We start from the raw sequence: 22347 nt of genomic DNA, 5'->3' as shown, positions 1-22347 counted from the left end.
GCGATTCCCAGCGGTCGTGAACGGCAGTGGCCCATATAGGTCGATGCCCACACGATCGAAAGGGCGAGGCGGACATGGTATTGGCTTTAACGGGGCAGTCGAAGGGCGAGGCGTCGATTTCCGCTGCTGACAAGCAGTGCAGGAGCGAACGTAGCGACGAACGAAGTTGTATATGCCCCGCCAATAGTATCTCTGGCGTAGTCGCTCGTACGTTTTCAGCGAGCCAGCGTGAGCGCTCTGAGGGTCGGCATGGTGGTGTTCACAAATCTCAGATCGGAGATGTCGGGGAATCACAAGAAGCCTTGTATCCATGTATGCATTAGCATACATGGATTACCACGTGATATTCGCCTACGACTGCTAAATAATTTATAATCGAATTTCATTCTTGTGCTGTTTTGGTTTCAGTTTTAACTGCCAACTAGTGGCTGTGAAGTCAGAGTTGCATATAGGTCGTGCCAGGCATGAAAAACTGTGATATAATCGCTGCTTTGTCATTTTAACCCGTTATAATGCTAAAGCCAGCCTCTCTCAATAGCTGGATTGACAACGAATAAAAGAGCAGCCATTATTTGCAGTTTTTGCATGCCTCACATGACACAACTTTGATGTTGTAGATCTGTTGAAACCGAAGCAGGATGAGAGAAAATTTCAATTTTAAATTATTTAGCAATTGTAGGCGAATACTAAGTGGCTATCTATCTGTAGCAATGTCTTACGCATCTCTGCAAAGAAGAAAACATACCGCCAAAAGTAGGTTTCTGTAGTCCTTTAAGTGCTTGTGCTGCTAGCATTAAGGAAGAAAAGACACTCTGTCTTCTATTATTAAAAACCTGCAGTTACCTTTAGCAGCTTGGTTTGTACTTGCCTGGCGGAAGTGGCTGCACCCACGTACCAGCTTCATCTGTACTTTTGGCCCAGATTTCTACTGTTAACTTAGCTGTCACAAAAGTTGTGGAATGGCGCAGATTTGAAAATTGAGGTAGGCTACAGTTTTCTGCATTTTTATGAGGTGCATACTGAACCGGACCTCTAAACATGGCACGAAAGCAATGAACTGTAGCACGATGGTGCTATCAATAACATCTGCATTTGCAGGCACCTTTTACACTTATAAACACTCTGTTAGTCTATGGGAATGGTTTGTTTGTTTTAAATACATGTTGTGGGTTAACCAAGCATTTTCTAAGCCAAATATTAAAGCCTCATAGTCTGCACTCATTGCCTGTGACAGTACCATTTCAGTATGCTTTAGCACATTGTTTCTAATGTGGCACAAGTTAATTCTGTTTTTGTATTTCATTTTAGGTATATTCAGCCTCCCGGGTTTTTTGTTGGTCTTGTGGACCTGGCACACAGTGTGTATTCTAGCCGACATCAGATGATGCCAGGTGGCTGTTCGGCTGTCTGAATAAGCTTGAGTAGTCACACCATGGATGTTGGTAAATTTGCCTTCAGCAACTGCCTTGGGAGATAAAAGCATTTAATCAGTCACTGCAGGTTTCTTCCTTAATGAGGACACCCCCATGGGCTCATTCTTGACTCGTACCCATTGCCTCTGCTAGGGTTGTCTCCTGAGGACTGCTGTGCCACCATCCAGAGGTACATCCAGGGCCTGTCTGACTCGGATAAGCAGATCATTGCAGCCAGGTACCAGGTGAGTGGCTCACTGCATGCGGCGCAACTGGTGACCGCTCTTGTAGTACTGTCATCTGGCAGTGAGCTGGAATCATGTATGTGCCTCCTTTGTAGAGCAGTGAAGAAGGCATTAGCGAGGGTAAAGGGCAGTCTTGTGAACCAGGTGCTCAGGTGGGCGATGCAGGAAGTTGAGGAAAGGGGAGCTTTAACGCAGGGTGTTGTTGTTGCGTGTGCAGCTGGGTGACTGCAAGACGGTGCAGGACAAGAATGAGCTTTACATGACGCTGCTGCGGAACCTGTACGAGCAGAAGCAGGCGAAGCACTGCCACCAGCAGAAGTCGGAGGTGGGTGAACACACTGCATTGGTACAGTGGCCGGGGTGGGTGCTTTGGATTGATTGCCTGTGGTATCTTTATCCTGATGTGACAATGATGTGTTGCTGTTCATTTTACGTCTTGTGGGGCTTAATGTGATCCTTGGACGTCTTGGAGTTGTGTGTGACACACATCAGGATAAGAATTGGTATCCTCCTGCAATAAACAGGCAGGACATTTAAGATGCAAATAAATGTAGTAATCAAACAGTAGCCGGATTATTAGTTTGCATTCTAAAAGGGCATCTTTAAACATGCCCATAAATAGTCAATTTAGAGATAAAAGACAGAGAAAAAAGATAGGCACATGAGTCAAAATGCATCCTCTTACCAGCTACTGAGACACCAGACGTATTAAAAACACCGGCTTGTTTAAGTGCTAGCAGAGCCTGTCATTTGAAGCCTAGTGCCTTGCTGCATCTCTAGCCCCTTAATGGGCCACTGCTATTGGGGTACTTGGATGAACTAGCGGTGCTGTGGCCAAAATGTGGCGCAGGCATTTCGTAACCTCTGGCTTGCTTTGCAGGGGCTACTGGACCTGAAGGCGCCATCTGTCGTGTTTGACAGCATCAAAGAAAAGGCCAAAAAGTCCCTCTCCAGCTCGTTTGACACCATCCTCAAGGTGGGCTGCATGCTGGCCTCTTAGAGCTTGGCTGACCGTGTTTTGGTGTTAATGGTGCACGTGCGTTCACTGCAAGCACTGCACGACAGAAACAGGGATGTCCTCATTTTCGTGCGACAGCCTCAACTTGTCCTCTCTGTGCACTGCTTACAGTGAAATGCTTCTGACTGGCCCATTCCTTCGCCCTGCATGCTCTGCATGGTGCTGCATATTTTCCAGCGGCTGTCTTGTTTGCCTTCCTTCTGTAGCGGCCTGCCTCACCTTTTGTGGTGCTGCTTTTGGCGCTTGTGTCGGGAGGGGAGAAATGGTAGTTGCAGGGCACCAAGCACAGCTTGTACCGCGCGAATTGCTCTTTTATGCCAGCTAGCAAGAATGTGTTCTCGTGCACTCACCATAGAGCCCCAAGCAACAAACTGATGTTGCTGCTTGGTCACTGGTAGTAGTGAAGGCAACGAATATTTTGTAGGCAGGCATCAAACAGGGCAGCCACATCCACTGTTGATTTTTGCTGACTGTGGGTTGCACTGAGGAGTTGTTTTTTGCTGGGGTGACGCCCGAGCCAAACGCCACTTTGAAACAGGTTGAGCGTAACCCAAGTGTAGATTGATTACCCACCATTTGCTTTGTCGAACAGTACTTTACCTCTCATCATGTCAGCATTCTGTGTGATATAGCTGCCAGATCATGTATTGTAAGTTGCATTCTTTTGTTTGCCATGGACTTGAGAAGTTATGGTCATTGCTCACTTAGCCTTGCTCATTATTTTCGCAGGCTTTAATGGTGCTTTCTCAAGCTCACCTTTACTCTTGCATTTTGGCTGTGTTCCTATTTGCCAGACGAGCATGCCTTTGGGCAGATAATGCTGTCTCTGGCGCACAGCTGCACATGAGGCTGCCCTTTCAAGCGTGGTTTTGCAGTTGATGAAGTTTAAAAGGGTTATGGAATATCCACGCAGCCTGAAAGATTGCAGGCAGCTCTGTGTTGACAAAAGCTGTAAGAAAAATTGTTGGGACCTGGAAAGTGCAAAATGACTGTGCTGCAAGTGTTATAGTTGTGTGCAAAACGATGCTGCGCTTCCTGAGGAGAGCATTGTCATCTTTTTAATGAGGGGAGGCAGGTACTTGGGCTTCTGTGGTGCAAAAAGCTGCATGCGCTGGTGTGGAGCCGGTTCCTGTCGAGAGGCTTGCTGGTGGAGTACTGGCACGACCTTGGAGTTTGGGATATACTCACAGGAAGGGTTGCTGTAGTCGAATGCTGCTTTGGACTGCACAAAATTACAGGTGGTTGGGGCTCAATTTCAGTAACCAAGAGGCTTTCTTGGTTTATTTGTCCTCTTTTTTTCTCCTCACTGGATCTCCCTCCTATTCTACTTTGCAGTTACACCTTTTTTTTGGTCGCCTACCGCTAGAACTCTTTTGTGTTGCAGATGCACAGGACAGAGTCTTTGTGTCTGGCTTACTGCGTTTTGTAGCGATAGTTACATTACGGTAGCATTTCAAGCCTTCAGCATGGTGGTGCCGAGGCGTTTGGCAGCGCGCAACCCTGTGGCTGCGCCACCACACTGTCATGTGGTTGGTCACGTGGTGCAGAGCAGCTGCCGGCGGCACGGCGCCGTGGCTGATCGTGGTTCCTCATGTAATTGGTCACGTGACCAAGTTCCACTCGGCCAGCTGTAGCTATTGCGTCACTCCAGGTTTAACCAGAGCTAAACCGCCAGCAATTTTTTTTTAAAGTGTCAGACATGAAAACTGTCTGTTGATCGTGAAGTGTGTTCAGTGCTCACACACGCATCATTTGCTTCTCTGCCAGCTGTCTTTTGCCATCCAGTGCCGACCTTGTCGGTGCTGTGTTTCTAATTGAGATTTTCAAGAAACCGGAAGGTGCTGCTTTTGGACAGAGGCAAATGCACGTGTGTATGGGTTGGAAGCTGTAGCTGACAGTAGCTGCTTCACTAAAAAAATCTGTATTTCACTGGATTGTTGTTGGAAGAGAAGAGAAAAAGTCCAGGCAGCAGTTGCAGCCTTAGCAGTGCTTTCCTTTTCTAAAGTGGTTTTGAGTAGAGGAGTGTTTGTGTGAGGAATTTTTTTCTACAGCATCATGCTTCAGAAGCTGGGCTGTTGTAATGTAAGGAGGGCCAACTGGAACAGCACTGGTGTCGATGTATTGGACGGGAGCTTCAGTGTGCAGTCTCCAAGATGGTCGTGTCTGAAAAAGTGTGTTCCAGCGGCTCATCATCAAATTCTCTAGCCTAACTCTGGCACTGGCAGACTGTGTCCTTTTGTGGGCTTTATGGCAAAGCAGGAGTGTCTTGAGGCACCACCTCAATGAAGCAGACCCGAAAGCTGCGTGCCTGTGGCTAAGTGAGTGTTCTGCTAGCAGTGTAGTTTTTGATTTCAGCACGTGTGTAGTTCTTGTGCCAATATTCCGTATGAAATCGGCACGAACTCACATTGCCACAATGGCTTCTCGAATGGGTCATACGCAGGCTCCTTCATTTTTGGGTAAAACCCAGTCTCGCCTGATTTTTTGGACCCTGAGCATATTTCTTAGAAATTGGGCTAAATTTCTGCCAAAAAATGCACCTTCAGGAAAATATAACTTGCCAGAGCACAAAGTTGAAGGTACCACACAGGAACTAGTGGATGCCTTGTACAGTCACCGACTAATTTTTCAGGCCTGGTGATAGGACCCAAAAAACGGTCCTCTAACTTTGGTCCGAATAACTGAACAGTCCAAAAAAATCTATAATCCTCAGAAAAATTACTTTGCTGTGAAAACTCGTTCAAAAAATTGTGAACTTCGCTGTTTCCCATGTTTGCAACCGAAAATATTAGATTGTCTCTGTGCTAGAGCCATGCTTTCGTCATGTCTGCACCACCTCATGCCACTGATACTGGACTGTGCCACGCTGTGTCATGCCTCAAGTGCACTGCAGTGCATGCTCCACACTGCTTTGTACACACCATGCAAAGCAAGAACAGAGCCCGTTTCCTTGGGCAATGACGGTCATGGTGGCCGAGTGGGATTGCACAGGAGGTACGCAAGAACCCATGAGCGCATCCGACTGCACCCCCACCCCCATGTCCTCCCACCGGCGCTGCGCCATAGATGGTGTTGCTAGTGTTGCTGTCTTGCTTTCAAAGCAGTCACATGCCCTGGCTCACACACTCCTTGTAGGCCATCTTGTTGGCAACGAAGAGCGTGCCATTAACTCGAGTGGCTACATTGAGGAACACACATCCAAGCCTGTCTAAGCCAGTCTGTTCTATAGACTCCACTTAAATTTAAAATGGCATCTTTCACAGTGGTTCTGAACCAATCGGTTGTGACATCGATGCCTGCTCTCACGATTATGTTGAAGAAACAAACTTTTGGTCTCCACAGTATTGCTAGCGTGTACTTTGGTACGAAAAATTATAACTTTTGAACTTCACAGAGTCTGAAATATTGGTCGTGAATATGTACACGCTCCCATGATATGCGCGATGGTTCCTGAATAAAGCCTGAAATACCGTGCAAGTCTGAATAGTTGGAGTTTGAAAAATTGGTCGGTTACTGTATTTATAGAGCAGTGTTTGTGAGTTAATTATTGCTTATTTTAGGTTTTTTCTAATGCTTCTTATCCACAGCTTGTCTTAATCTGAAGATAAGTTCTAAAGGCAGGTTTTAGAAGCGAGAGCATAGGACCGAGGTGCTGTCCAGCTCTCTTACTGCAGCATTGTATGAGTGCTATCCGTGCTAACAATGACCTGCTCCAAGGATGTTGTGAGAGCACGAGAGAGAGAGGAAGAAGTAAGGCACGGTGTTCCCTAATTCTGCTGCACGTTTTAAATGGCAGCTTTGGTTTTGAATGAGGGTTTTTGCAATGTACTGTCAGCGTCAAATGAAATGCGAACAAGACTCTTGAGATGGGAGCATAAAAGTAAGAATATTCTGTTTGAGGGAGACTGAATACTGAAGCACTGTATTATCACCTTGATGTCATGTAGACTGCTGTCTGGACTCTGCCTGTATTTATTCTGCAGGGACAAAAATTTTTGTGTTCTTGGGTTTGTGCTGCAGTTACCCTGTTTGTGTTTCGTTTGACGCTGACAGTACGTAAAGAGGAGGCTGGTCCAGCACAGATGTGGAGATGCTCACTCGCTGATAGTCAGTTATCATTTCCAGTGTCTTGTCATCCCTTCCTTTGTGCTCAGTGCGTTTTATTTACTGATTTCGATCTTGAAAAAGCAACTAGCATGAAATTTGTATTTTGTTATTTGAAAAGAGATGAAACTTTTTGTTGAATAACCTGATTTGTACCCGAATCTTAACTTGAAATATAGGGCCTGATTTTTGCACCCCTCCTGAATTCCTGAAAAAAAAAAAATCCAAAAGTGAAGGGCTCTGTTTATATGGTGTATCGCTTTGCATGCCCACTTCTGATAACAAAAGCCATGAGTTGCAAATTACTGGTAGGAGCAACTATTTGGTGATCAGCTGCATACTACTTCTACCCAGGTAACAGCTTAGACTACGAAGGAAAGCATGCCTGAACTTCGTACTGTTCTGCTGCGCATAATGGCACAGCACATTAGAAGTTATTGATTATGCTGTGAATGGCTACAATCTCATAATTTGCAATTCTAGTATGGACACATGCCCAGATTCCCTAGACCCTTTTTCTTGACTCTCGGTAGCATAAACTGCAAATAAGAATGAAGTTAACGTCATGCTTAGCGGACAGCTTGTGAACAAACCCACGCTCGCACAGTGCGTTCCGAATCATCCCGCTGTAGCAAACAGCCCACTGCTTTGCCTGAATAGACAGCCATGCTGTGCCCCCAAATATACTGAAGCAGGTAGTATGCAGAAAATGTCATAATGCTGGCTTTATTTGTGCAAGCTAAAGTAAAAGATGCGAAGTTTCATTGCTTGTGGCATATGCCATGCATTGGAGAAAGTGGTGCTGGCAATGCTGTTTGGTTAAGAGTTCCAGGTGCGAAAGCAGCACTGGTATTGCCTTGCACGGAAGGTTTCTGTGCAGGGAAGGTGGTTGGCCTTCTCCACTATGCTTAACTTTTGAAAATTTGAAATAATCTGTGAGTACTGGGTTCGCTGCCATATATTATTCCACTCGAGTGATGATTTTGGAATGAAATAATTGAGGTTAGTGGCAGTACAACTAAGTGGAATGCTGACTCTATGTATGATCAGTGCTTGGTGAAACTTAGATGGGTGGAATGAACTGTGAGTTTTTTTTAAATAGTATTTAGGTTTTGGGCCTTCAAGACAAGAAGGGCTTGATATTTTTTTGTTCAGTGAAAGCGTTGTTGTTGACAATGTGTTTTCCGTGAGTGTGACACTTGGTGTGGGTGCCTCTGAAAATTTCTTTTTATTGTGGCCGAGCATGCGGTTACTATTTCCAGTAATTTAGGTGATATGCTGGTTCCAAGATAGATCTGATGTCAGAAAAACACCAAGATATTTTTTGGATATGACCGGCACTAATGAAGCATGAAGGCCTAATGAAAAAGCACGTCAATTTGCACTTGGATATGTTCAGATCATTTTCCACTTAGCATACTAGCTAGCAACATAGTTGAGATCGACTTGCAGTAAATCAACATCAAATAACTGTTTTTAATTTTAGCAGCATATATTGTGATCATCTGCAGAAACTTTGAGGATTTTGTGTTACACTGCACTTCCACCAAAATGAAGAGGGAATTTATTGACCTGGCACAGCGACCAATGCAGGCAGCAGTTAGGGTAGAGATGAACAGAACAACTAACGAGTGCGGACAGCTCCAGCGTGAGTCTCATGCCCAGGCTACCAGCGATGGCTATGAAGTGCGGCAGTGCCTAGTGGTCTTAATTGTCTTTGTTTACATTAGGCAAATCATTAATGTAAACAAGAACTTCAAGGGTCTATGAGCAGCTACCAGCGGTGTTGATTCAATGTTATTCCAGCAATGCATTGCGTTTTTACAGGAGTAGCTGTTAGAGCAGTGTTCCAGGAAAAAGCTGCATCTGCTGTTCATGAAAATGAAATGGTGGAAACCTTCTCCTTCATTGTGAGGAATAGGTAGTGAGCAGAAGAAAGACATACTCTTGCTTCGTTTTCCTTACCACCACAGCCCCGTGTGCTATGTGGAAGGGCGACATGGCACACGCAACTAGACTTCCTTCGTGTTCAGTTTCACCGTTAAATTAGTAGTGACAACCGGGGTATTTTAAGTCGCCTCTGTATTGTTTTGAAATGGTGCATTTCCACCTGTCAAGGCCACAAGACCATCTAATACAGCCACCAGGTGCAGAAGTTTTAGCTAAGGTAGAAATTTAGAAGAGGCTTGTCCACACTGGGTGTCTACGCAGTCGTCGTTATGCAAATTGGCACCTTCCGACTGACTGGTCATCACCACCCTGAATGATTATGCTGACATGAAGGCACCTGAGGTGCTGTCATTTGCAACACACTTTGGCTGATCACCAGCAACCTTTCTTTGAACAGTCGGCTCGCCCTGAAGAGCAAAGCATGCATCAGCATAGCTTGCATGTGGTGTCCTGTTAAGCTCTCCTTTTTACATCTAGACGAAGCAATTCTTTAAGGTGGCCTTTGTCTGTCTTTTAAGCCACCTCAGGGCCTTCCTATTTCTTTTTTGTCTGCATTGGCTGCTGCAGAAGCATACAGCAGTGTCTGATCTGGTTATGAGGTTCATGCAGTCTCTGTGGCTGGGGAAATTTTTCTTCTCGGTGAAAAACAAATGTGCCGGACCTTTACACAGGTTTATTGTGTTGTTTGAATTGAGCCTGTGAAATCAAGCCTTTTTTTTTCCTCTTTCTAGCAGTGCCAAACAGGTGGCGCACCACCACAAACATGTTGGCAGGTGCGCCAGAGTGATCATTGCCGATGGTGGGAAGGTCCTTTTCTCTCTCTCTCTCTATGCAGGGTCGCTGCCGTTTCTCCGGAAGGAGGGTAGCTCTCTTATGATGGCATTGTTTCACCCACATGCTTTCAGAGAAAAGGCAAAGAGGGGCGTGGAAGATCGGCCACGCTTCCATCTGAAGAAGCGTTTAAAGTAAGGGAAACAAGGCTTTTCTCCTGGTGCTTTTAGAAAAAGAGGAAGGGAGGGTCAGGATTGGAGGACGGGCAGCCTCTGGGTGTGGTGCATTCGCCAGCCCACTGTTCAGCGTTACCTACCCGGCAGTGACCCACGTGATTGGTCAGGCATTGTTCGTTGCCAGTGAAGCCTGCAATTTCGTTTCCTCCTGCAGGACAAAACCAGCGGGGGTTTCTAAGTAAGCAGACATGCACGTGACTGGTGGGATAGGGACGCAGCTTACTCGGGGAGTTGGCAGGTGTGAGATCGTGAGTGTGTGTGCGTGCGTGCAGGTCACGTGAGATACCTTGCTTGTGCACCCGTCCAGTCCGTGTGCAGTGCAGGCCAAGCAGCAGCACAAGATCTTTCTCTCTTGCCATTGCTTATTTTGCCCGGTGTTAAAGCCCGTCTGTGTTGCAGCATGCTGGCCGTGTGACAAAGCTCGCTTATTGCACCAGTGATTTGTTTTATATTAAGTTTGGCGATTCTATGTTGTGTTTGCACGAGCATTTTGCATCTCAAGTTGATGTCGACCCATGCTCCTTGTGCTAAAGGGACAGTAAGGCAGTTTAATAGAAAGGTGGCAGCCTTCATAAGACACTGAGGATAACATAAGCCAATTTTTGTTCTTCAATTGTGTAGCCCTTTCTGGCTATGTTGGTGTTTGTTTGGCAACAAAAAAATCAATTTTTTGCCAAGAACATTTGATTTTAAAAACATTGAACATTTTTTCCCCTGGCAGTCATGGAACTCAAGATGTAAACACCTAAAAGGACTTTGTATGAAAGTGAATTATGCTGTGGGCTAGCCCCATGGATCTGCAAACAAAAGTCCATGCACTGCAGCTTGCTTGAGATAACGGCTGATGACGGCAGTACCTGCATTTAATTTTTTCTAGCCTATAGAATCTCCTTTTCAGTGAAAGTATTCTCACTAGAATGTGGTAATCTATGAGTGTAGGCTCACTTGCAATTTGCCCTCAGCGTTCTTTTAAAGCGAGGGCTGATTGACTGAAAAGAGGCGCTTTGATGCCGCTGCTCCCTGCAGCTACTCCTTGCACTTCCAGCCTTCAGTCACTGCTGCCTCATGTGTGGATGTCTGCCCATTCCTTTTTCTGGCTTGTGTACAAGTGCAGAATTAACGTGTAGTAATGAAGGCACAGCTCTGGGTGCTGCGCTTTTCCCTCTATGACACAGTTAATTTTCTGAAATGATGATGTGTGCAAGAAAAAAGACGGCTGGGGTATCCGCTAAAGAGGGGGCTGTGATGGTGATGGTGCGTGCAGCTGACCTTGAGCGACGCGTCGCCCACGGGCTCCCGAGAAGGCAGCTGTGACTCAGTCACCCCCTTGAGGAGTTCATCGCCACAGCGGCCACGCAGTAGCACCGTGGGTACTCCAGACACACCCAAGCGCAGTCCACTGGTGAACATGTAAGCCACAAGCCCGCTTCTTACTAGCGCCATTGGTGCCTTTCTCACCCAGTTGAGCAGCCTCTGGCATTAGTTGGCGGAAGAAGGCTTTGCAAAGCCAGCCGTCATGACCTTAATTCTGTTCTGGCTAAGTGGTGAGGGTGTAATACCACTGGCCCTGCTGGGCAATTGTGGCTACGGCACGTAATGGCCGGGGCTGCACTCGTAGCCAGAGCACAGGGAAGAGGAACAGGTGCTGATTTCTGAGCGTCAGTAAGCAGTGCCGCATGTTTCACAGCTACACCTGCGACATGCTGCTTTGACTGTTGCGCTCTTGTAGATATGTATTGGCCTCCACGTGAGTGACTTTTTATTTGTTCACAGGTGTTCATCACAGCAGCCCAGGAATGGTTGCTCAGTGCCTGCTGTTGTGTGCTTCGCTCCATAAGTCATGGTGCAATCGTGTTTGAAGGCACTAAAATGAATATTGCTTGCGATTTGACTGGATCAGCTTCTTGGTGGTTGGTGCAAACCCACGAGAATTTTGTCGTTTGAGAATGCGGGTAGAAGCTGTTCATAAGAGAGGAAGGCAGGGATTCCTTTGAGACGTGGAAAGGTTACATGAATGACGTGAACACAAGACAGGACAGGGGAGGTGTTGGTCACTCGTGCAACCTTTCCCTGTCTCAAAGAGTGACCAGTTAGCAACACTGTTCCCCTCTGGGCTCTTTTTACTTCAATAGAGGGCGTACATACTGTTGCATATCAGTGCGAGGAGTGCAGTTATTTTGTTCTGTTGAATAGCAGTATGGCAGCCAGATCCCCCTGCATGCAGATTCATGAAGGTGGGCCCCACGCGGCGCCACTCGTCAAGTGATGAAGAGCCAAGCGAGGCAGCTACCGAGGAGACCTCCTGCAGGCAGGCCATCTTCCAACGGGTGCACACGCCTAGCCGAGCTGGTGAGTGATGGCACTGGCCAACCTCTCATTCTCCTTCCAGTATGGCAACCTTTGAGGTGGGTGTCATTCATAACCAGCATTAGTGCTGGCTATGTGGCAGGTGCAGCCCAGGGCACTGGCCCATGTGTTGTTTATTGCATGCTCTTTTCATGTGGGTTTTGTTTTGGGTAAAAGTCTGGCTTCTCAGCAGCAGGGGTGATTTATTGGCTTGCAGAGGAGGTGGAATCGACACCTGCGCGCCGCACGCGGGAGGAGTTGCGGTGCCTGTGGCGCAAGGCCATCCAGGAGCAGGTGCTGCTCATTCGTATGGAGAAGCAGAACAGGCAGCTTCAAGGTGAGGTCAATGGGGACTCCGGCCCTCTCAGCGGGTGGACTGGCGTGCATTGCCAATTAATGATGATAAATGATGGGTACCTCCTGTTCCCATTTTTTGACTGCTCCTCTTAAAGGGGTATTCACATGGGCATTGCATTCCTTTCTGGACAAGGGCAATCGTTCATTGCATGGCGGAAGCATCACACTTTCGAGATGCGGTATGTTGACATAGCCTACAGTGGCAAGGAGAGAAGTGTTTGGCTAGCACAAATGATCGTCTCGTTGGCAAAGGGTCAGTGGTGTTCTCTTCATGTGTCTTGCTAGTATGCACCATGTGCTCTGCAGGATGCCTGTGGTGGCATTCCCTTATTTTAGTCAATGGTTAATATGGTAACATTCCCTTCTATAGCCCATGTGGATGTGACACACAGGGTTGAGTTCGGCCGATTAGTATCATCAGACACATCCCTCCGCGCCATGCTCCCATTTGATTTACCACTTAAGGGGGATGTGTTCATCTAAAGGCCCGTTCACACTTGCCCAAAAATCCAGCGAGCGAAGCGGATTCGGCTGCTTTTGACGCTGAACCAAGGCGGAGAGCGGTGCAGCAAGGCTGATCGGATTTCGCCGGAAAAATTCCACGGCGACAAACATGGCAGCGTCCTTCGAAGCTGGACCCCTCGCTTTGGACTGAATTCGTTGTTGCTGCCTTTTTCAGTATGTTCACTGGCCATAAATGGGGCAGCAGTCTTTTGCTTCATCTCGCCTTGCCTATGAGAAAACATATAATTAATAAATTTGCTTTATTTTTTATTTATAGTGATGATTCTGCCACTTCTAGGCTTAAGACGAGCATCGGTTTGTTGGCAGTAATGGTTCCCGTCCTGACAACCAGATGGCACCACTAGACTGAGTTTATCGTTGCGTTTCTGCTAGCATACGCTGAACTAAATGTGGGAATGCGCCTGTGTTTAGTGTACCTAAGCATGCATACGCTGTGAGCGGCAACGTGGTGTGGAAAAGCGAGAAACAGCAGCGGCATGGCGGATCCACCTCGCCCGGGTGTTAACAGATGAGAACAGTTCCTAGTTTTTCTGATGAGCGAATCCGCTTCACTTGCCGGATTTTTGGACAGGTGTGAACACGAGCCCCAACAGAGTATTTTTGTTCAAGCTACCGTGCCACGCAGTGCAGAGCAAAGTAGCACACTAGCCAGCAAGATTTTTCTCATTAGTGGCAAAATGCCGGACAGGTGCCATTGCTCCCTGTTGAACAGTAACAAAAGTGGTTGGTTGTGACCTCTGCCTGCAAGTCTGCAATGAACTGCAATTTGAGAAACTTTTGAAATATTTGCATCATCTGACGACACCCCTTTCTCTGTTAGTGCCATACAAGTCCGTGCACACCGTTCATAGTATAATCGCTAACAACTACCTTGTGCACCAGCTGAAACTTGAATGCTGGAAGATTAATGAACAGGATGGCATTGTCATCCAGCACATTGAAATCTTTCGCGCTTCTCGAGTCTCAAAAGAAAGGAGTACAGGCGCCTAACTTTTTGTGGCGTGTTAGGATTGAAAAGTTGCATAAGGCATCGGTAAGCATGAATCACCATGTAGGGTTCACCTGCGCTTAGTAATTTATTACTTAATTTCTTCTCTAATTAGTTTCAGTTGCGGTTTCAGTAGCCGAATGCTGATTGCAGCATCAGAAATAGGTACGATATCTTGTGAGGCATATAAAAATTACAATATAATCGTTACGAAAAATGCCTTGTCTCTGCCCCTTTAATTAAGGGTGCATTGCTGTCCGGTTTGATGAATGTTTGTTTGAATGGTTGAGATGCAAAATGGATGAGATTCAAATGTCACTCTCTCAAAAGCTAAAAAATAAAATGATGTGCATCAAAGTTCTTCCATGCCTGCATTTTAAAAGCAGCTTCTGAATTACTGCTAGTGGTTTCTAGAGTATAGCTTAGGGCAACAGTTATTTAGCAGTAAAATTGGCTGAAACTGAAACTAATGGGAGAGCTTGTCGAAATGCTTCGCTGCAGATGATAGTCCACTGTGATGTTCGTTTACCATGAATGGCCGCTGACTTAGGGCCAGTAATGGTGCCTGGAGTTGTTCTCTGAGCGAACCTCTGCTTGTCTGGTGTACTGACTTTGCCTTGCAGCCAGCCAGGATGAGGCGAGCAGCAAACGCCTGCGGCTCGACTATGATGAGGCTGGTCCCTGTGATGCTGGGTCAGCCGAGCGTTGGGATGAGCTCCTGGCACGGCCCCCAGGGGGCCGCATCAACCCAGACATCCTGCATGACCTAGTTCAATCAGGTGGGTGGCCTTGCTTGGCCCCATATGTGCACATCCAAGATTTTTCATGCACCATGGTCTTCAAAGGCACCGAGCATGAAATGCCCTTTAATGCAAAGAATATTGTTGATAGACCATCTTTAGTTTTCTTGAAGCTGATTTCGTGACTGGACTTTCACAGAGCCGGTACGAAGTCGGTAATTATTTACTGTTCTTTTAAAAGAAGGCAGAAAGTTTCTATTTGCAATGCGTGGGCCTCTATAGAAAAGCATCGTCCTGGAAAATGGCTCTTACTCCTATTCTAATGCATGTATGTAAGGTAAGGTATGCTATCTTTGTCCACTGAGACGGCTCTATAATCAAGCCACAATTCAGTGCACATCTTCCTGATGGGTGGTAAATTCAGGGTAGGGTCCTAGATGCATATTGGCATTCTCACTTGCTATCTGCTGTACGTGGCTGCGGTGCTAGAAAAAAAGAAGAAATGAGTCATATCATTACATGTAGCAAGTTTCGCTTGTAGTCTCAATGCATTATGCTGATAAGGAAAGTGAGGTTTGCTTTGAAAAAAGCGAAAGGTTGGCATTTTGCAATCTGAACACAGATTATGTGAGGTGCATTGCAGTCTCCTTGCAGTATGCTGCTACATCCTGCATCCACACGAAGGCTTCTCATATTTTTCTCTGTTGCCTACTGCATGTAATGCATTTTGCCACAGTAAGAATTTCTTGAGGGGCTACCTTTGATTGATGCCCTCATTCAGTACAGGTCATTATGCTTCTCATACTAGAGCATTCTTCACAAAGGTCATCTCGGTGTTTTTCTTTGTCTGTTTTTTTTTTGCATGTGAACTGCCGATAAACTCAGCTGTCCTGTTGACGTTCGTTCCAGCAATTTGCTCTCTGACCTGCACTGCTTGCAGGTTTTAGAGCTTTGTTCTGGCAGAACAGTTGATTGATGCCCTCATTCAGTACAGGTCATTATGCTTCTCATACTAGAGCATTCTTCACAAAGGTCATCTCGGTTTTTTTCTTTGTTTTTTTTTGCATGTGAACTGCCGATAAACTCAGCTGTCCTGTTGACGTTCGTTCGAGCAATTTGCTCTCTGACCTGCACTGCTTGCAGGTTTTAGAGCTTTGTTCTGGCAGAACAGTTAGTTGAAAAAATGGCTGGCAGTTTAGGATTGCTAAGCGGGAATTATTGTGTGATGCAGGTGGACACCACCACCATATACTTACTATTGAGGTGTCCACTGAGAGAGTTATGCACCTTTCCTTTCCTCAAAATCAGCAGATTCGGAAGTTGTCTTGTCAATGCTGATGTCAATGAACCTGGCTTATTGCTCCTGTGCCGCGTTTCATGCCACAACATTAACACCAACACATGCAGGGCACATCTCTCTGCCACCATCACCACATACCTCAAAGCATGATTCAGGTGTCCACTGACCGAGGGAGCCAGTTATGTGCCTTTTTTTCCCTTTGCTACTATCTCAGAGGCTTCACATCCACATTTGGATTTTGCGGGGCACAAGGCTAATAGTGCTGTTGCACAAAATAAGGTTCTAGCAAGTCTGGCAGGCCGGGCCACTTTTGATTTCACCTCATTGCATTGCTCTTGCCATCAGCAAGTACCATGCATTATTTGAGAGGTGTGTAGCCCTGTGTTGAAGTGTGTGCACAGCTTATACAGGCAACAGCTGTTGATTGCTCCAGTCTACTTTCTGGCCACAATGGCCCCCAGTGTTAGATTGGTGCCACTCTCTGAGCCTAGCTTTGGAACAGCGGGATGCACTGCCTTCTTTTTCAGGCGTCCCACGGCATCGGCGTGGTGAGATCTGGCTCCTCCTGGCTGAGCAGTACCAGCTACGGTCAACACCCAGCACGGAGCTGGATTCTTCATTGACATACGAGCAGCTTCTGAACCAGCTGACAACCCACCAGCATGCTATCCTCATTGACCTTGGTAATTCTCTGAGTTGGTGCATCTTGGCCCAGCTATAATGAGTCAATGTAGGCTGCTCTGTGACATTGTGATGTTGACCAGTGTACTACTCGGCGTACTGTGCATTTGAGTTTTATGGCACCTTCATTACAAAAGTTAACCAGACACAGAAAGTGTGGTTTTCCTGCTGTGCGGGTACTCTCGAGATTTGGGAGGTGAAGGGTTGGTCAGGTTATGCTGCACCTGTGCATTGCTGCAGGTACACGCAGCCTTCGAAGCAATGGACTAGGGCGAGAACTCTGCAGGGGAAAAGAGCTGGTGTTCGCGAAAGGAATGATTTATTAGTGCAGAGATTTGTTTCTGGTAGTTTCTTTAAGAAACTAGCAGAGAATATAACATGGTGATGGGTATATCGCAGGATGTAGAAGGGAGAACTGCAGAACTGAACCAGAAAGCGGCTGCCATAAGAACCACCCGGAGGCTGGTGATCGTAGATGGAGAAGGGTGTAGCGAAAATGGAGGAATGTGTGACCAGAAGGTGGTTACCTTGCAAGGAGGTGGGGAAGGTTACCATGGAAGGACGTGGGTGTGGTGAGAGAGGGAGAATGTGCAACCACATAGGGGTTACGTTGGGAACCACCTGGAGGGTGGTTGCCTGTAGGTTGGCTCAGAGGCTCAGTGGCGGAGACGCTGCACATCTGGAGCAGCAGGCTGGAGAGTAGTGCTTGTCCAAGAGTGAGTGTGCATGGAAAATTACAGCCGATTTAGCTCACTTGACCAAATGTGAAGTATGTGCTCTAGCCCGTCTCATTTCATTTCGCTTTCGGTTCAAGGCTAAGGTTTCAAGGTTAGGCTTCAGGCAAAGATTGGTGAAATCGGTGATTGGGGTACCTTAACGGTAGCGCACTATAAAATTTTGGGTCCGCTTCACCCACCTTAAGAAGGCCCTGCAGCAGTGGTATGCTTTCGATTCATTGTGCATGGATGGAAGTTACTAATAAAGGTGATGACATGCAATGCTCAGTGTGGGAGAGTGGCAGGTAAACACAAGAGGTGATCGGTTGCAGTGGTAGCATAGTGCTCTCGTGCAGTGGCCAGCGAAGTTGATCTGTTTGCACTGCCGCAGCCTCGAAACCTAGGCGTGGCGCAGTTGCGGCCATATTTATTTATTTCTGCAAGCCTAGCTGGCTTCGCACCCAAACATACAACAAGCTTTTTCAAGATCGGCAGCTGTAGTGCCAGCACACTAAAACAGCACTATACATACAACTATACATATGTGCACACGACTTCCATATTCTTTACCTCATTTTACTGTGATGTGAAAATACCTCATCCGCTGCCACAGAATCTTGCGTTACACAGTGGTGACCATCCTGTGAGCTTTCTTTTCCTGCATAAGTAGACACATTTTAGAAGTGCTAAACTATAATAAAATATAACGAGCTTTTTTGAAAGAATGAAAACTGAGCAGTTATTTTACTGTCATGCAGTCATGTGAAATGCACTGATTTTGAATTTTCACAGTACAATGTTGCTCCAGCTTGTTCTCTAGGCGTTTCAATTCTAAATTAAAATTTCAGTACTGGAATACTAAAGTTAGTCAGTCACCATGAGGCAAGAGCTTTACATTTTGATTGTAACCTCTCGACATGTTTGGTCGCTTGTCGGGACCAATGGAGGGACCCTGTAGACTACTCCATACACTTTTGTTCTTAGTAAAAATAGGTTTTATGGCAGTTTCTGGTTATGTCAACGTTTTCTAAGCAGTGCAGAAGGAATTTATTGCTGAGAAAAATTTGACTTTTCTTGTTTAAGCAACAGCACGAAAGACGAAGGCATAAGGGAGAGATACACAGGATGAGTGCAGACTCACAACTCACGTCCCCTGTTGTACGTATCCCTCCCTGCGTCTTTGTCCTTTGTGCTGTTGCTTAAACAATCACCGATGCGCCCGTATGACTGTATATTGTCACGTAGTGGTGACGGCAGTCGAAGGAGCGATGAAAACGGACGAAAGGTCTTCTAAAAGAAAACTGTTTATTGGGCTGACTAGCGCCCACAATGGACTGAATCACTTGGCGGCGGCAAAGCGACAATCATGCTCGGCAGTCGTCGAACAGAATGCCCGCCGCTGTCGGCCGTGCTCAATTTAAAGCTGATAGCGAACTTTCGAGATAAAGCGTGCGGAGTTACTAGAACATTCCGGAACAACGTAGAATCAGCTCTGCCTGGCTGCAATCAATCGAGATAAATCTAGTCGCGTCTTGCGTCGCAAACAAAGCAATAAAGGGGTGTGGCGGCAGATTTGAAGAACAAACAAACACTGCAAATATTCGTGGCAATATTTTGTTGTATGTATGTCATTTTCGCCACTTCTCGGCTCAAACTTGTGACATCAAGACCGAAAGGGACTCTGTTATTACTATTTGGAGTCCAGTGGTGGTGTGGCCTGGCTTTAGGGAAACCCATCTTGCTTGCAGAAACAGCCAATTTGGACAATACTTGTGTTTCATTTTTGGCCTTTTGTGGCCAATAAAAGCTGTTTTTAACAAAATTAGCCTTTTTGTCATCGGGAGTCAGTAATCTACTGATACTGGGCAACTTCAATTTGGCCTCAGTGTGCAGCACCGTGTAACATGTCATCGTGCTGTGTCATGACGCAGTTGATGCCTGGCTGTGAAGGCCCTGCAGAAGAATGTGAATGGGCACCAGTGCTGCTTTCTTTTTCTCTCACTATAAATGATGTGGTGCACACAGGCACAAAACCTTGCATATGATGGCAGAGTGAACCAAGGAGGGGTTTTGTAGTCAGCCATCACACTGTTCCCCATTTTTTTCGACGTGAAGAAATGCATGACACAGATAGGGCCGCCCTCCCCATTCCAGTACATGTGTGCTGCTGCTGTGTTTAGTGGATGTGAAATTGCTGTGTTGAGAAGGTTTCATCTCCTTTACTGCATGTTTACTGGAGCTCACGTTTCTTGTGAAGATCACATTTTGCTGTCTGTACAGTACTTCAAAGCATTTGGCGTGAGCACTAAGCTGGGTTGTAAAGTCAGCAACGGGAAAACTGCTGTCATCTGCTAGCCCTGTCCTGGGAGGAGCCAAATCAGTGAGACAAATTGATGATTGCCACCGGAACCAAGAACGTTGGTGATGAGGTTTGCAAATTTCATTGGCCAGGAAGTGGCGACACTGGTTGACACAGTTGGCCGTACTGCAAAGAATGGGCTTGCAGAGTACAGTGGTTTGCCATCGCTGCCGCGCAACCTTTGCAAGTGCTCTTGCCTGTTCATTGTTGTACGTAACAGGCTGCAAAGCATGATCAGGGGTAGGGGATGAAGAATACTTGGAAGATTTTGGAGCTAATCACACTGGTTGCTGCGTGCCCAGGGAGAACATTCCCCAGCCACCCATTCTACCGTGATAGCCTCGGGGCCGGCCAGCTCTCACTGTACAACCTCCTCAAGGCCTACTCGCTGCTCGACCCACAAGTGGGCTACTGCCAGGGACTCAGCTTTGTCTCTGGCGTGCTGCTGTTGCATGTGAGTCTTCTAACAAGGCCTGTGGGGAGGCGTGTGCAGAAATTTGCAGCCTCCTGTATAAGCCAGCAAATGCAAGCCAGCAAATAAAAAATTGGTTGGACGACACTTAACCTACCCTTAAGGGTACAATGCGATAGCATTAGAGGTCCCTCTTACGCAAGTACTCCTTCTCTTTCATAGATTGTGATCATAGATTGTGGGGCATCCTCATACCACTGCACCTGCAGTGGTGCAGTGGTTAAGCTAAGCGCCACTGGCCTGGCAGGAGACTGTTTCAAACATAGCCACCAGTGGTGTGAGACCCAGTTGACGCTTCCCGAGCTCCCGTAAGGCTCATTTTTGCGCAGATAGTTCTTTATGAAGGTGTCTATCTCTCGACCAATGAGACGATGCGCAGTGTCATGGTGGGCTGATGGCAATTGCATTGAATTCATTTGAATTAATTTCATTTCCACTTGCCATGATGGACAGGTTGCCCGCAACCTGGTAGGCAGGTGGCAACCCACTTCTCCCTAACAAGGACGGACACCGGCTTTTCTCGTAAACGGAACCTCTAATGCCATTGCATTTTTTTAGAAAGGACAGCCAGAGCAAATGTTTCTCTAACAAGGTTTGCTTCTTTGCTATTGAGGTGTGACAGATGTGTCATTGACGCTGGCCTTACCTCCTTTTTGGTGTGGAAAGCTTCCCGAGCTAACGTGCATTAGTTCTCATCGCTTCTGCCAAAAATCGCACGAAGTGGGGCTCACACCCGCCAGCGCTTCAGTGTGCAGGCAAATGTGTGCCACTCTAGTTCATGAGCAAATTGTGATGCTTTTGTGCACAGCCATTAGCATGCCACAGGTCAGCTGGATCTCATAAACAACACCCATGGTGCAAGACACGTCTTACTTTGGGCCTCTGGTGAATTTTTGCCCTATATCAACTGATGCATTGAGTAGAATAGGGTTATAGACTCCCACAGTGTGGCTGAAGGCAGTCTTATGAGTCTACTTGAGCTTTATTTTCTGGCAACTTTTATTCCCTTTGACGACAAATTTTACTGGTGATGATGAGGTACCTGCATTGCTTCGAATATTGTCCCTGTATTCTGCTCATCTTTTTAGGTTCAAATGACCCTGGCCTGGACCATGATGTTAGCATTCAAGGAGTTCTTAAAGCTTTAAGCATGTGGACAACTTACTTATTCGGAATAATCAAGCAATCTTGGCTTGTGCGGATATAACGGACAGTATTTTAACTACTTTGTAAAATGCGTGGGGGACGGTAGGATTATAAAAAATAACAGGGCAATCATAATTCAGTGCAGGAATATCACTATGTGCGAACCACCTGACGTGTGCACAAAAACCACGAAGGCGGTCGGGGACACCGAAACCCTCCACTATGGCATCTCTTTCTCTCTTCCATTCCGCTCCCACCTTCATGCCTTCCCTGATGCTGTCATTCAGGTGTCCACTATGAATGAGGCAGTTAATGCATCTTTTGTTTGCTCATAAACAGATTATTAACAACGGTAATGAAAGGTTACTAGTTAAGGGGGTATGAGGGTCTTAAAATTTGTTTTCTTATTTGTTAACATATCTTGCTGAAACTTAGCATGCAGGTATATCATAGGATGCTGATTTTGAATATGCATTAAGATTTCAAATATGCCACCTGGAAGGAAATATATGGCAAATTAAAATATCCTAATTAGGTCATTTCTTATGGGCTTTTATAGTAATTTATCAGTTAAAGAAAGCTTTTTTAAGACTAAGCAGACATTTGCAAAGGCCCGCAGCACATCCTAAAGCTAATAAAATGTCCATCAATTCGTTTTGTTGATCATAAATGAATAACGAAGTTGGAAAGAAAAACCAATGCGGCAGTAATTATCCCACACTTGGCCTAATTGCTAATCTATCATGTTTAAAGGAAAAACGAAAGGTTTAGGATGTGCAGTGGACCTTTGGAAATGTCTAAAAAGCTGTGGCCTAAAAATGCGGGACACAATTGTCCTGAAAAAACTACCGACCCTGCTTAGCAGGGAAATTTTTGAAGCCTACAGCATTAGAAAAGAAAATGACGATTGCATAAGCACCACTTCCGTATTCTTATCCAAGAAGGAATTCAACTATCTTGATGCTAACTTGTGCCACGCGC

At 46.2% G+C, this 22347-nt stretch overlaps 1 protein-coding gene across 4 annotated transcripts in view; it reads left to right on the top strand.

Moving 5' to 3' along the window:
• The window catches only part of LOC144128586 (TBC1 domain family member 1-like), a 54679-nt gene that overhangs the window by 21443 nt on the left and 10889 nt on the right, over positions 1-22347 (top strand). For 2 of the 4 annotated variants that reach the window (XM_077662100.1, XM_077662099.1), the window contains exons 6-15: positions 1566-1657; positions 1875-1982; positions 2538-2633; positions 9635-9694; positions 11001-11146; positions 11961-12085; positions 12300-12419; positions 14576-14731; positions 16520-16675; positions 20051-20202. In XM_077662100.1, coding sequence (XP_077518226.1) covers positions 1566-1657; positions 1875-1982; positions 2538-2633; positions 9635-9694; positions 11001-11146; positions 11961-12085; positions 12300-12419; positions 14576-14731; positions 16520-16675; positions 20051-20202 — 1211 coding nt within the window. The remainder of the gene's footprint in view (positions 1-1565; positions 1658-1874; positions 1983-2537; positions 2634-9634; positions 9695-11000; positions 11147-11960; positions 12086-12299; positions 12420-14575; positions 14732-16519; positions 16676-20050; positions 20203-22347) is intronic. The other 2 variants (XM_077662102.1, XM_077662103.1) reach the window with 1 other exon arrangement.

This window comes from Amblyomma americanum, chromosome 4 (genome assembly GCF_052857255.1).
Source record: "Amblyomma americanum isolate KBUSLIRL-KWMA chromosome 4, ASM5285725v1, whole genome shotgun sequence".
Classification (NCBI taxonomy): domain Eukaryota; kingdom Metazoa; phylum Arthropoda; class Arachnida; order Ixodida; family Ixodidae; genus Amblyomma; species Amblyomma americanum.
The sequence above is the reverse complement of the archived record's forward strand: the minus strand, read 5'-3'. Positions and strand labels throughout refer to the sequence as shown.